Below are 16,393 nucleotides of genomic sequence, written 5' to 3' on the forward strand. Positions count from 1 at the left end.
ATATTGCCATAAGATATATTTATTTAATCAATTGATATACAATATACTAATATGCTACAAATATATATATATCATATATATATTCATGTATATAATATATCCAAAATCAACTAATTTTTTTCAATTGGGTGCGAGCGATCGGAACCACCCGATTGTTATCTGGCCCAACCATCGGTCCAGTTTCAAAACACTAATTCCACTCGCATCAAAAATCTAAACCCAACACCTTCCTCTATCCTGAAGACATGCCCGAGCTGGCAGGTCTGAGCCGGCCCGTAGCAGGAAACTTCAGGCGTAAGGTGCAAACAAACGACCCAGAATTCGTATCACCAAGTTGACTCCCCCCCAAACAGAAACACATGGTAAGGAATGAGAGGTTTTGCTAAGAAAAGCCCGGGATGATTCACATTGAAATGCATCCGTGGGGCTGGACTCCCAAACCTTTATTTTTCTGTCATTTTGGATTTTGATGGAGGGGCAAATACGTGCATAACCTATAAATAACCAAGTATCATAGCTGGTAGACTAGCACCTACATATATCTATTACATAAATCCAGTCCTACAAGCAACTGAACCTGTAAAACATGACCCAGATAGAAGTCCACGCCGAGCTCAATCTAAATCGTGTAAAAACAATACTCAAAACAAACGGGCTAACAATGACGTTTACAAATTAATCAATTTAATTAGAAAGTTCACAAGAAGATAAACACCAAACAGAACCAGAATGAAGATCAATCTGCAGGCAAAGCAATGATCTAAACTAGACCGACAATGAAATCTAATAAAGATTTAAGTTGGAAATTAGCAGTAAAAGCATCATGGGTCATCATAAGTTGGGAAATAAGAGATTCGTCATCGTCATCATCATCATCATACAGAAGTCAAATAAAGCAGACATGGCATCAACTAGCACAACTTACCATGGAACAAAATGGAAACACACGAAAATGTAAGGAGTGCAAGGGAACAAATTGGGTTGGAAGGGACACTAGGGGTTAGTGGAAAAGGAGATCCAGACTTCAGTTGGACATCAACGAGATACTTGTACGTAAATCAATAAAGCACGTCCATGCATCCAACTGCAACACAGCTACCAAAACCATTCATCAAAAGTGGCAGCATCAGTTCTATAGCTATCAGCAAGTACAGCAACAACCAATCTACAAGAATATCGGCTATTGCGTCACAGCTACAGACACGATCTCATGTGCTGTAACATAGTGTAATTGATATCAGCTTACAACTAGATAAGCTTTCCAACTGATGAACAAAATTCTAAACACAGACATGGAGCCAAAAAAAACACAACCAATTGCATTAAGCCAGTTGATATCTTACCACCCCCAAGCTCACAGTTACAGTGGCAAACATCTCAGATGTGGCCTCAAAACATTATCAGCAAACAGAAAATCTATTCATCAACAGCACCAGCTACACTTTATATGGACACCAGCAACCTCAAGTGATCGCTCGTGAAAATCAGATTTATTTCCCAAAATCACAGTAAGGAGAGATTAGGACTTTCAGGTGATATCAGAATTTCAATGTGATTCAAGAATAACATGCTAGTCTTTTCCTTACCGATAATGCCAGGTCGGAAATTTGTAAAGAAACCTCAGATCGTCACCAGCAAGCAATTATAACAATCAACAGCTAAATAAAAGCAGCATCAGCAGCTACTGCATCATTCTAAAAACAGCATCAATAGCTGCTGCATCATCTTGTCAATCAGCAACAACTACTCCTCACGAACACAAACTATAGAAGGCATGTAAAGGTTCACATGAGTGAAATATTCAATGATATACATTCAGATTAAGTAACAACAAGAAACTTAATTCTGAAGGGACAAGTAGGACGACAGACTAATACTCAATCCACCTAGGAAAGGTAAGAGTTTAGACTGGTACCAAGACATTAAAAGTTGAGTGCAACTATGAAACTAAACATCACAGTGGATCTGGTACAACGGGAAGGAGTTCAATTTGCAATGATCTCAGCAAAATCACTCATGTGAACTACTACGTAGAGAATAACAAGATAGATCAAGTTACTCGAGAAGGCATATGCTGCCACAAACAGCATGGTAGCAAAATCCATCCAGCAGCGGTACCATCCTTCATTCCTGGGGGGAGAAGAGAAAAAAGGAAAAGATCCAACATGTCATTGTGAAGAATACTAGACCAAGCCAATAATGAGAGTGAGATCAAGTACATACTTCAGCCTCAGAACGTGGAGATGGACTCCGAGAATCGCGACGGCCGCGAGGAGAGACACTCTTAGGGGTAGGTGACCGATCTTTGTGATTACGAACATCTGGACTTTCACCCCTGGAAGGAGGTGATTTGTTTGGAGTTGGGCTTCTCCGAGGACTAGGACTTCGTCGAGCAGGAGAAGCACTGTCAACACCGAAAGCATAATTAGAACTCACTAAAAACCAATAACTGATGTCACTCAAACATATCTATGATGATATTAAATACATACCTTCCATAAGACCGGCTTCGTCTCCGCCGCTCATCATCATATTTGCCTCTACCACGTTCTCTGCGATAACCAGGACTCCCACTGCGGCTGCGGCTTCGAGACCTGCTCCTGCTCCGGTTACGAGAATCCCTGTCCCTACCACGATGACGTTCACGTTCATATCTACCTCTGCTTCTACTGCGGCTTCTCCTCCTGTGATCCCTGTCCCTGAAATAACTCGTGTACATAAATTCATCTTCTTTCTCAGAGCAAATGTGATTAATTAACAATCATAAGCAGGAAAGAGAAATACATTCATAAGCATGAAACTAAGTTTCAAGCTTAACAACAGTGGAACAAAACCCAACTTTCTTCCTTTTGCTTCCACGGATGATAATTGAGTTGGCAAGTAATTGTACATCGAACAATAGATGAATGCATCTCCAAGATAAGTTCCAGATCGGTTACAGCATAAAAATTGTCAGAGACATGCAAGTGTAGGAAGAAATACAAAATGAAGTTACCGTAAATCAAGATGTGGCTTGTACATTCTAACTTAATTGAACAAATATTTATAACATAAACAAAAAGAACTTAAAACACATTGATGTCAGCACTCTTGCAGCCCAAGTACCTATTATTTATGCTGCAAATCACAACTTTCAGCAAGCATAAAAGCAGCATATCTTACCTTGGTCGAGGACTGCGGCTTCTTGACCTTCCTCTGGCCCGGTAAACAGGTTCTTCAATTCTCCCTTTGTGACTGATTACACAAACCACTTAAATTTGTCAAAACTAGATTTTTCATAATAATACTAGAAATCTCCTTAAAACTTCGATATATCTAAGCATGAAATATGTAGAACTCATGAAACACACTTCATACGTACATCAAGATTAGCCAATACATCCACAATGTAACTCCACCAAACACAATGCAGCCCAAAATTGCAAAACTAGTAAGATAAGATAGTGGACCAACTTACATTCGTTCAGCATTGGGGCCATATTTTGCGAATTGTACCATTATTTCTCTCCCATCAACAACTCTTCCTGCATTTTTCACCAAAACAATTATTGGAACATAAAAACAAATAAACTTGCATTCATTTTTTAAGATAACCATTTAAATTTTTCCCACAACTCACCATCTAGCTTTTCAACAGCCTTTTGAGCCTCATCTTGATACTTGTACCTTACAAAAGCAAAGCCCCTGGAATCTCCAGTCCTACAGTTAAAAGAATCACATACAGCACCTCAGAGTAATAAAAGAAAGAAAACACATAATCAACACAGTGGGGAAAAAAAAAGACTAGAAGGAAAAATTGAATTCTCACATTTGGAGCACTTTTTCAATTTCAAAACCACAACGGAATAACGCAAAAATCCCATTTGAAACCTAACTACTCAAAACAATATTTAATCCACCACAACAAAACCTCACGGAGTCCAATTCTTGCGAGCGCAAAACAAACCGGCCAACTTATATCCCTCGATGCGCACACAGAAAACACACCAATGCATAGACACAAGAATCTAATCACACACCTCCGGTCTCTGGGGATAAACACATCAACCACTTTTCCATACTTATCAAAGAGGGGAAAGAGGTCGTCTGCCGTCGTACCTGAAAAGGGCATTCACAATCGAAAAAACGTAAAACAAACGCAGAAAAAAAAAATATCAACAATTGAAAAACTAGGGAAATCAAAGATGAGTAGACGAGCAATTACGGAAAGTAATGTTGAGGACGAGGAGGGAGTAGGTGTCTCTGATGTCCGGCGGCCCAGATCTTCCAAAGTGCGACATCGTTCTGGCGTGCGAAGAGAGAGGAACTAGTAGGTTTTCAGGTTTCTAGGGTTTGGAATGTAAGGCTTCTCTTCTTTTCTATTTTAAAGCCAGAAGTCACTAGATAATTCCGGAGGTGATTTGTTCGGACAATATTACCCTTACTTAGCTAGCTTGAAATTTGACCTGGCGCTCAAGTGATCGCGGCTCATGCCCCGTGGAGCAATCTATGTATCAACTATGAATCATTTTATATTACACATAATTTCAAGTGGTTAAAGCTCAAATATTATCGTAATGAGTGTAAATTATTAAAAAGAAATATGTGTTTGTATTTTGATACATTAATATTTTAGATTTTGTTAAAATTAAATGTTTGTACATCAAGTGTTTAATTAGGGCATTATTTGGTTATTTTGTCGCAGTATTCATTTATTGGCATGATCAATAAATTAATTGTTTGATTGTCTAAAAGTTGGATTGGGTTTTGGGTAGGACAGTCATATCCGAATTATCCGATTGAATACCTGATATTTAAAAAAAATAAAAAAAAATTTCTCCTTCCTTCAAATCTTTCTTCTGTTCTTTTCTTCTTTAACAAAAGATCCTTTTCAAATATTATGTTATTTTTCTCTTGTTTTTGCAATTGATATTTTTACAAACCCTAAAATATTATAAAAAGAAAGTGAAAGATATTTAATAAACTAAAATTGGGTGTCCGATACACTCGACTATCGTATATCCGCAAACTTCAAGTTGGAATAAAATAGCTATCCGAAATTTCGGGTATCCGACCCTAGTTATCAAACCCAAAAAAAGAACGACTCTGTCTTTACTGTATTTTTTTTAAGAAAAAATAAAAAGCTTATAAAAATAATTCGGACGGGGTGGATGAAAAAAATTATCTACTTGTCCATAAAAAAAATTAAAAATTAGATAAAATTATAGTTCTTAGTCCACAAGTGCATTTTGGTAAGTTCACCATAAAAAATAAATAGCAATCTAACGAATTGGGGTAATTATTAGACAACCGTTAAAATTATAGAGTTTTGATAATTTATGTTACATCTGAACCTTCAATCAAATATAGACCATTCAATTTTATTTAAATTTGGATTGTTGATTATATAATATAGATAATTGAAGAACCATTGATTCGATGTCATATAAAATTTCAACCGTTTATTTGTGACAAATAAAATCCAATAATTGATAAATAAAGGTGTAAAATAAAATTTATTATAAAAAAAAATCATGAAAAATTGCATGGAGGGCGCGTGTAAGACACACAGGTGTCTGGGTTTTTTTTTTTTTTTTTTGGCACTATTTTGGACATTGTAGAAAGGCTTTTCGCTGAACCTTTTTTCGTCAGATTTTTTTTTTAAATTAAATTGAATAATATTTGAAAAAAAATCATTTTTAAAATAAATTTATTTGATTAAACACCACGTTGTCTTCACGTGTCAATTTTGTTATATTTATACTTGTTATTTGTCAATAATAAATTTCATGAAAATAATAAAGTTTATTTCGATTCGTAAATTTTATATTAATATTTTGAGAATAGTAATAGAATTTGAATATTTGACTTAATAATACTTCCATTAAGTAATGCCAATTATTGATTCATACTCAATAACTCAAACTGAGATGATTAAGAAAATATTATTTTATTAATTAATCACAATCATTTAATTTATTTTTTTTAATGATATATGAATAATATAATTAGATAATTAGCACATTAAATATAAAAATTCTAAAATATTGAATATGGTAAAACGTAAATTTGATTATTGTTCGATCATTTAAATTATTTAAAAATTTCAATATCAATTTTGAATTCGCAATTCTAAAACAAATTAAAAATGGTAAAGATGAACTAAGATTATTATATTGAGGGTAAAATAATCAAAATAAAGTTGAATTTATTTATAAGAAAATTAAAACAGCTAAAAGCACCCCCGAGGTGGTTCTAACTTTTGGCCAAAATACTTTAGAAGTGCTTTAAAAGTTGAAAAACACTTTTTCAAAACTCTCGCAAATACTCAGTTTTGTTATGATTTTCTCACATTTCATCATATAAGTTATAAAATTCTCATTTTCAGTCCTCACGTTACTTTCCATCACTTGGCCGTTAGTCCAGTATGTGTTTTAATTAACAATATTATTAGATGAAAACACATAAGGACTAAAATGAGAAAATTTCTGACTTATGGGATGTATAATATGAGAAAAATTATAACAAATGAAACTAAATTGAAAAAAGGCCTGTAGACAAGTAAAATTTCACCGAATTGAATGATGACAAGTGTAAAATAATATTAAGTATCAGTTATATTTTTTTCTATTTATATTTTGAAATTAACTAAATTAATTCTTTAATTGATATTTTAATATATATTTTGTCATCAAATTAATGGTTAAAAAGTGTCAGAATAAAGTATTTCGATCAATTAAATAATACTTAGCAGTCAAAGATTTTAGCTAATCAGACGTCGCCACGTGGAGCAACTGCATATAGGTTCCAATCAAATCAAGACAGACAAATATTTGCGATATTTATCTCTTTAAAAAATACAAATATTAAAGAGATAATTCAAAAAATGTTTAAGTATATCACAACTCTACCTCTTTGACACCTACATAAATGAGTCATTGTGTCTCATATAAGACACAGAGACATAAATAATGAAGAGCGAAACAAGAGAAGAAGTCCAAATAATTCCCTTTACGAAGTTCCTCAATAGTATTCAAAGCGCTCAAGGCAGAGATTGAGTCGTTCGTTGAAGGGACATCATAAATTATAGCATTTAATTCGAGAGTACAAGCGTTAAGGTTTCGAATTAACGTTATAAATATCTAGATATATTTTCAAGAAGATCCAAGTGACAAATAAGTCAAGACTGTACCGTTTAACATTATAAAAATTCAAATTTAAGTCTAAAAAGATTTACTTTTGATATCAAAATCTAGAGAATATTAATTTGAAGAGAAGAATTAGAGGATTAGATAGTGATTAATCCCCTCATTGATTTGATGGGATGGGAGCTTGGTAAATGTTTATCATTCAGCCACACCAAGTTCCTCCCTCATCCGTCTCTTTATCCATTAACGTCTACTCTCTTCATACGCATGCTCTCTATTCTTCGTATATCCTCTCTTCTTGCTAAGTATTTGCATCTCCTGCTATATATTTATGTATATATAACATGCTTTTATTTGATGTTTTAATGGTTCTAAGTACACGTCCTGTTTTCATTGCTTGAAATGGGTCATTATTAATGAAATGTTACAAGCTTCATGTCTTACTTTCATTTTTGAATCAAAGCATGCTTGTTTGTTGTAAAAGCATTTTGGAAAAATTCTTGATTTCTTGTTATGTGTGCTTGAAAGATACTATGCGATTTTTGCCTAAGTTGTTGTAACTTCTATTGCCTTTTCCATAGTCATAATGTATTATTTTGCCACAAAAAATCATATGGTTAGAGTCGTTGCGAAAAATTCTTTCCCACCGCATATAGTATGCACATAGAAAACAAAGTGGCGGACGAATGGTTGAGGTATATTATAATTAACATGTCGAGGACAAGAGAGATGAAATTCAAGGGGAAAAAAAAAACTCACTTTTTTTATAATGAACTATGATCCTTATATTTTAAAATTTGCTCCTAAAAATAATTTTTTTACTTAAATGATGAATATGATATACCGTCAGTATTTGTCTTAGGATAAGAGTGATGTTAGTTTTTCTTTACTGTCATCTTAAATATTTGATATTATTTCCAAAAAGATTAAATGCAATTTATCCCCTTTTGATATGAGAAATGAGTAAAAAAATTATTGTAATTTTTTTTGCAAATTACCCACTATATTTTAAAAAATAAAGTAATATATAGGATAATTTGTTAATTTTTTATAGAATTTTTTTTATTTATATTTTATATTACAGGAGGTAAATTGCATTTTATTCTTTTAAAATAATGAAATTGATTTATCTATTAGCCCAACGATACACCAGCCCAGAGAAATGTTCAAAGTTGTCCCTTTTATAGTGATGGGTCGGGCTGCTGCAATTGGGCTTATTTTCTGTTCTAGTTGGACCATATGCACCTCTCATTTTACTTCCCCAACTACTATTTAATACTCTAATTTTTATTATTCAATATCCACAGTAGAGAGGTCAAATTGTGGGTACGAGATATTACTTTAAATGTATTTGTTGATTTTTAGAATTATCGATTTATCGAATTAGTATTTGAGTTTAAATGTATTAAATACTACAGTTGTAAAGTGAATCTTATCGAGAAAAAAATACATAATCGATTTTTTCACAATATATATAGTTTTAGATCAAAAATTTAAAATCAAGAAGGGTTAGGGTCATAGTTTTCTTGCAAATTTTAAAGGAAGAATAACGTAAATATTTGAGAAAAGTAAAAAGCAACTATAAATATGAAAATATAGAACGAGCTGTCTAAGCATCATCATTGATAATTAAAGTGGAAAATAAAAAGATAATATGAAGTTAGTCAAATGAATATTCTTGAAGATTTAATAAATAATTTTTTTTGAAATAATTAAAAAATTAATTAATTTTCTGATTTTTTAAATATTTAATATTATAAAAACATTTATATAAGTACTTACCGAAGTTTAGTTCTTCTTATTGTTAGAATAAATTTAGAAAGAGAAATTAAATAAACTATAAAAATGAAGCGCACAGATAAACCATCAATGATGTTTTAACCTAATAGTAAAAAATGAAAAGAGTTGTTTGTATTTTTTTAATTTCAAAATGTGTATCTAGAGTTGCATGGAGAGGAAAGAATTGCACCCACCAGCCACCAACAAGAAGTAGGGCCACAAATTTACTCTGAAAAATTGGGACCATATGTTTCTGTTTGGCATAAACTAGTACATGTATTAAATGGACAAGAAATTGCTATTTGACCATTTATTTATACCCTTTCAATTAATGATTTGTTTCACTACAAATATTATTGGTTTTATTGACTTAGGAGTTTGGTCTATTTTCATGCTTGCAATTTAATTTCCATTATTTGACCAAACAACGGGCTTACCTTAAAAAACAATATATATATTGATGCGGGCAAAAATAGTACGAGTTTAATAGATATGAAATATCATTCGGAGTTTGGGCCAGACATATGCGGGCTTCAGAGAGGAAACCTATAAAAAAATATATTAGCACACTGCTCCCAAATTAGTATTTAATTCATAATAAGTCAGAAAAATAAATAAATTTGAATGGAATTGAGTTATGGTGAAGAATGTTGATTAATAATGCAAGAACACATAGTAGTATACTTGTAGCATGCTTAGAAGCTGCTTAGAGCGAGAGAACCGTCCATCGCATGGAGGGACTAAATTTGTATTTATAGAGGTAGCGCCCCCTCTGCAGGGAGTTTGGCTTACTCAAAGAAATTTGCAGAAGTTGGTTAGATAGGGGATAAGGCCTCCCTTATCGGTGGGGGATGTGTTTTAGTAGGAGTCCTATTTGTCTTGTAAGATCTCGTGCCTTCAATGAGTCTGCTTTGTCAGAGAATCCTTCTTTACTTACGTGGGCCTGCTCGAGTCAATATGGTCCGAGGTGTTTGATGCCATCTAGAACAGAGGCCTAACTGGACACATATTGGAGTGTGGGCTGCCATGTGTTCAGATTTTTGGGCCAAATGACTTCTTGACCTTGACTATGGCTAGGGCCGCCATCCTCTTTCTTGAACTACTTGGTTATGTAGTGGGCTAGGGTGCTCCAAGCACCCACGTCATATATATATATATATATATATATATACATATTAATACAAAAAAAATAGGGATCGGTCTCTAGGCATTTGAAACTTTGCTGAAATACGTTGTCAATAGTCTATCAATGTATGATTGGACCGTTTTAGGTGTCCTAAAAAATTTATTGTGCAAGTACATTAATACACAATTTTTGGAATCGAACCTCACTTATATATGGATTTAACTTATTCTTGTAATTTTTTTCAATACGTCTGAATTCACGAGTATGGAAATGTTTGCTGACACTTTTTTAAGAAGATTTTCTTTTAACAGGATTTTAAGTACGTATTGCCAGAGAAAAAAAATTAGTGATTGTATGAATATTATCACTGATTATACAAATTAAATGTCAGATTATTTGTGTTTTGGTATATGGTAATGGTGCTCACAATTTCATTATTACTTGTAGTAACTAGTGATACAAAAGTATATTAAATATAAAGTTGTTATGATAAACAATTAGGGGTATATATAGTAAACAACCCAATGAAGAAAATACAATATTACCATAAGTTGAATTATCACTAAATTGTAAATATGACACTAATTATTAATAAGGGATGATTACACTGTTCTTTCGTTAGATTTGGTATAATTACACGTAAATTTTTTGCGATTTTAAAAATTATATCTAGTACCCCTAATATTTATTTTTATATATCAAATAGATCCATTAGTTAATCAAAATTCGTCGAATTTGCTGATATTAGCAAAAAATAAAATTATATTTACTTCCAATTAATTTATTACCGACTTATTGCAGGTCAAACAAATTTTTCTTGTCAAATTACCTTTATAAGGGTGAAAATATATATATTTGCACATGCATTAGAGTGTGAAGATGCTTAAAGATAGTTTGATTAGAAAAAAGATTTGTTTGCGCTGCAATTAGTCAGTAACAAGTTAATTTAGGGTAAATATAATTTTTCATTCAATATTTTTGCTAACATCAGTAAAATTTAGTAAATTTTGACTAACGAATGGGTCTAACTGTTTGACGGAGACAAACATAAGGAATACTAATCATAAAAAGTTTATATATAATTACACCAAACTCTATCCCTATTGATAATGCAATTCAAATAATTTATGTATCATTGTTACACCAAACCCATGTTTTCATAACCAGATGAGTACCAAATTTACATATATACTATATTATTAAGATTAAGCGGTGTAGAATAACTTTCTTGATCTGAATTATATGCACGAACTAAATTAACTCTCTTATAATTTAAGGGTAAATATCATAATCAATTCTTTAATTTTTTATTTATAATCACTTTAATCCCTCGTCTTTGTTTCCTTAACCTAGAATCCCAAAACTTTGGATTTTGTTTCAAATTAGTTGTTACGACCACTTCACGACCAAAATGTAGGTAGATTATGAATTCTTTTTTTACTTTTTTCACTTTAGTTTTTTAAATTTTAAAAAATATCTGATTTTCTTATTTTGAACAGGAAAAATATTGTAGCTACCACCCAAAATGCTGGTCGTTGATGCTTCTTTAAGGATTGGTAGTTGGTACCTTGGTGGCCAACATAAAGCTGAAAAATTGATTATTGTTACATATTTTTACGACAATTTGACCAAATTATGATGCTCTTAGATGCCGTCCATATTTTTCACAATAAAAAAACTAACATGAAAAATATGATAAAGAAGCATTTTTGCAACCAAGAAAACCTTCGCATTGGGTTTGCATCAATCCAAGAGCACAGTAATTTTGCCAAATTGCTAGAAAGTATGAACAATAACTCGCACTTGCACTTTTTCTTACTCTGCATGTGTTATTGGTCATCAAGGGAACATCCTTTAAATAACCAGCATTTCAAGTGAAAAATTGCAGTCTTTCTCCCACAAAATAAGGACCAATATCGCATTTTTGAAAACTTAACGCAACAAAGTGAAGAGAGCGAAAAAGTTCAGCTATATTTTTATCGAAAAATGGTCAGAGTGACTAACTTGCAACAAAATCTAAGATTTAGTGATTGCTAGCATGATATTAACATGAATTCTAAACACTAAAAAGCGACCAACTATGGTATTTATCCTTTATTTAATTTAAAAAGAAAATCAAAATACGACGTGCATGTCAAAAATTATTAATTAAATTCATATATCTTGCACACACATTTAATGTGTCACAATTTGGTTTGTATGGCTATTTTTCAGTTGATTGCAAATGAGAACATCTGAAAGGAGGTCCACCCAACGAGCATGAATTAACTTCCAATTAATTGATTGTGAATACTTAATTATTATTTTTTTTTCAAGAACACACAGACACCCACTTGGGTATGTGTGTGTGTTGCATAAATGAAGGGAAGAGGGGGTGGGTTGAAGTCATTTAATCAAAGGCAGAAAGGCTATGGTTAGAGTGGAGGTGTTTTAATGCTCCCCCCTTCAATTCTGCATTTAAAGCAATTGAAGGCGAGTTAGTGAGGGCAGGTGGACTTACTAAGGCCGTGTTTGTTCCTCCAATTTATTCCATCTGCAGATATGTTATACCAAAGATTGCGTTAACTTCTTTAAGAGTGAATTTAGGTGATTGTTAATTTTAACGAGTAAGATACAACTCGATTTTCTCAACTGCAAAGCCTACAAAACAACCCATTATTTGAACTACATTAGATGCCTAAGTCGGGTAGATGTAAGAGAAATCTAATAGAAGACAATAAGAATGATGAAGTAGCAAAAGTCACACATGCTGCATGGAGGGACGAGTATTTATAGATTTTTCCAAATTGTATGATATCACATGAACCACAGTCAGACACCAAAATAATCGAATGATCACAACGAGTCTATACATATTAGGGTTTATGAAGTGTTGGGGCTGAATTTTGTCAAAAAATCATAATTATAGAAAAATCCTGATTCAAACCTTATATTCTTACACTTTTTGTCTTACATCCAGTTACATACAAAACAAAAAAAAAAAACCAGCCCAATCAAACCATTCTATCTCATTTTTTTTTTTCTGATTGAGATGAGATGAAAATTATAAACCACCACAATTGACAACCTTAATTATCACTTCGGGTCGTTTATCCCAAATGTATGCTCATATTTCAATGGCCTTTTTAATTTTATTTTGCCACATGAAAGTTCATGTTTTTATTTTTATTTAAATTGAAATAAGTGCATAACAAGTACTAAATATTTTTCGCCACTAGTAAAAATATAATTTTTCGCCACGGTTAATTCTTATAGCCAAAAAAGAAAATCATAACAAGTACAAATTAACCACGACTTCGCAACGGCCATCGGATGTTGTTTCTACAAGTATGGTCAAAACATTAACCATGGCCAAAACTATGACAAATATTTTGATTGTGGCTAAAAACCATGACGAATATTACTTAATGTGGTAAAAGTTTAAATTTTTACTTTGATTTTATTTAACCGTGATTAATAGTATTAATTTACCACAATTTTTAGGTCTTGGTCATTTATAGTGTAATGAAAACTCAATTTTTTTGTAGTGTCCAAAATATTCACAATTTCTCTATATAAATTAGCTAATAATGTAATTTAGATTTATTTTTATATAATAATAATATTTATATGCATTACTAAAATTTTATATTTTAGATTATTTATCAATTATATATTTTTATATTTAAATTTTAAATTATTTATAGCTTTTTATTTATTAAATTTATATTACATGTTAAATAGATGAAAACACTCCCCTGTTTCATAGGATTTCTCTCTCTTCCTAGGTTTGTGTGAGTGTGTTCGTGCATGCACGTAGATACACGCATGCATATATATTTATATATGAAAAAATTCTAACACTGACAAGTTTTAGTCAAATTTAAGTTAATATTTAGATAACAAATATAATATATTTGTCATATAATTTAAAAAAACAACGACCAATTGCATTTTGAATATATTACACTTAGTATGTAATTAATTCACCTAACAAACTTAATACGAATAAAAAAAATTATATATCTACATAAAAAATACTATTTATATTCAAATGACGATTAATAACATTGTTGCATTAATTTTTAACTATAAAAATTATACTCCTGATAAGATCATATTTAAAATTAATTATAATTACTTTTTTTTTAACAAAAGTGACTCCATGTCTTTTTAACACCACTGCTCCAATTTTTTCTTTGTATCTAATACCTTAAGTTGGCTCTTTTTTTTTAAAAAAAAATAATAATTTGTATGTTTATATATTTTAAAATATAAAAACATATTTATTATATGCATGTAAGACAATGTGTCCCTACGATTCGTATGTAGTAATATTATGTGACTGTGTATTGGCCACCAAATGGAACAATTATGGATAATGACGGGGTTTTATCGCAATGGTAACAAAAAGATCAAAATACTCTCAATAAAAAGCAAATTACTCTTGCAGGATAAGGATTCATATATATTTTTTATTTAACTTGGGTTGCATCGAATTCGACCCGACCTGATCGAGTGACCCGTAACTATGATTATTAATTATCATGTATTTGGAAGATCAAGATCATGACACGTGGATCTGTACAAGTACATACGTAATATCTCAAAGCTATTTTCGATTAAGTTACATCATTATTATTTCAGCAAGGTATTCTTCGCTTTTCTTTTGATCTCACGTGAACTGACTTAAGTATAAGAGGGTTTCGCTAGGGACCTCCCAATAAGTCTAATAATTTGCTTGTCTTTCTCAAATTCTCAAACATCTCCGAACCCGGACTACTCTAAAGACGACTTTGATTCCGCACCTGGATCAAAGAATAAATTAAGATAATATATAGTCAGTTTCTTAATTTTAGATATATGCTTTTATTAAAATAATAATTGTGTTTCAATTAAATTGATAAGTACATAAAAATAAATGATAAAAGAAGAAGGTAAAATATAAGAAGTTCGTAATTTACTTTTAAAATTTCAACAAACTCGTCAGTTTTAATTATAGAGTTATCTTGATAGTGTCTTATAAACTCTATGATTTTATTCTATTCAAAACACTCCAAGTACTTATTTTTAAAACAAGATTTAACCTTTTAAAAGCTCTAAAGTTTATTTTAGGATTAATTACCCGTAGGCCACCTCCAAAAATATAAGATTACACTTTTTCTCAAAAAATATTACACTTACACGCCCTCTTTTACTGTTGACCTACTCCCATTAGTGTTTGGATAGAAAATACTGATATCAACAAAAATTGCATAAACTTCCAATTTTATTTAGCATTCCACTAGTAATATTTTTTTATATTTGTAAGGGGGTAAATGTACTATACATAAAGTCAAAAGGGAGTAATTTTAATAAAATATTATTTTTAAATTATAGCTATTGGATAAAAAGTAGCCACATATGAATAAAAAATTAATTATCTCTTTTGTAGTTTTTTTGCTTCGTATATGGGGGAGGTGAACACAATTGTTGCATATATTTCTTGAAGCACTAGATGAAGTATTCAGACAAGATATTTTCAAGAAATAAATACAACAATGATGTTAACCTCACCCCTTATACAACAAGTAACCGAAACACCAAAGATGACTAATTTTTTCATTCATCAGTAGTTACTTTACACCTAATGGCTAAAATTTGTGAATAATATTTTAATACAAATATATCCTTTTGACCTCATATATAGTACATTTATCCCTTACAGATATAAAAATATTACTAATAGAATGTTGAATGAAGGGTAAAATTAAAAAAAAATTATTATTTTCTTTTGCCAACATCTGCATTCAAACCCTAACAGAAGAAAATCAATTGTAAATGGAGAATTTTCAAAAGGGATATAAGTATAATTTTTAAAAAATTGAGAAAAAGTGTAATTTAACATTTTCATATCAAATGTATGTTTGTGGGTGTTGGGGGGGGGGGGGGGGGGGGGAATTCATAGCTCACAAAAATATGGTTGAATTTTAATAGGTAAGGGGTGGGGTTGTGAGGTTCTTAAAGGGGTTGTACAGTTGAGAGGAATGGGTTTGTATGACTAAATATTTGATATCATAGGACAGTGGTTTGGTTCAATTGAATGGGCGTGTGAGAGTGCAGAAATCAGCCTTTAAAGCTTTGCTTGTTTGTGTAGAGTTGGAGCTATCAATGCCCTATTAAAGAATCCATACCCCCCTCTTCAACTGTTTGCAACTCCCATTTAATGACACACTTCTGCCCCCCTTTGTTTTTGTTTTTATTTTTATTTCTAATTTTCAATGGTATAGAAATACTTTATTGGTTTTTGTATGAGAAATAAAATATAGTTGAGTTGTATGTTTCTAAAGTTAGGTTTATAGGTGTGGGAAATGATAATTTTGTTTAGATTTGATTTGTTATA

General features: G+C 31.5%; 1 protein-coding gene across 2 annotated transcripts; it reads right to left on the reverse strand.

The window, feature by feature from the left end:
• On the reverse strand, nt 807-4,364 carry LOC105158954 (serine/arginine-rich splicing factor SC35). 2 transcript variants are annotated; one of them, XR_002286780.1, is made up of 10 exons: nt 4,205-4,364; nt 4,020-4,098; nt 3,620-3,699; nt 3,458-3,524; nt 3,163-3,234; nt 2,493-2,699; nt 2,224-2,404; nt 2,060-2,130; nt 1,344-1,763; nt 807-1,215 (listed from the first exon to the last, which is right to left on the reverse strand). XR_002286780.1 is itself a non-coding variant. In XM_011075876.2 (8 exons), exons 1-8 carry the CDS (start codon nt 4,278-4,280, stop codon nt 2,125-2,127), a joined length of 768 nt encoding a protein of 255 aa, XP_011074178.1. In that variant the 5' UTR covers nt 4,281-4,364; the 3' UTR covers nt 1,767-2,124. The 2 variants fall into 2 exon arrangements, 1 of the variants encoding a protein (XP_011074178.1); XM_011075876.2 differs by lacking the exons at nt 807-1,215; nt 1,344-1,763 and having other exon boundaries at nt 1,767-2,130.

The sequence above is a fragment of the Sesamum indicum genome, linkage group LG3 (genome assembly GCF_000512975.1).
Source record: "Sesamum indicum cultivar Zhongzhi No. 13 linkage group LG3, S_indicum_v1.0, whole genome shotgun sequence".
In the NCBI taxonomy this organism is placed as follows: Eukaryota; Viridiplantae; Streptophyta; class Magnoliopsida; order Lamiales; family Pedaliaceae; genus Sesamum; species Sesamum indicum.

What these genes read in the sequence shown, in the direction of transcription:
- LOC105158954 (XM_011075876.2), bottom strand. Translation starts at nt 4,280, where the DNA reads ATGTCGCACTTTGGAAGATCTGGGCCGCCGGACATCAGAGACACCTAC. An exon ending in CGTCCTCAACATTACTTTCC is followed by an intron (nt 4,099 to 4,204) that starts GTAATTGCTCGT and finishes TGCCCTTTTCAG; the next exon opens with GTACGACGGCAGACGACCTC. An exon ending in CGAAGCCGGTCTTATGGAAG is followed by an intron (nt 2,405 to 2,492) that starts GTATGTATTTAA and finishes CGGTGTTGACAG; the next exon opens with TGCTTCTCCTGCTCGACGAA.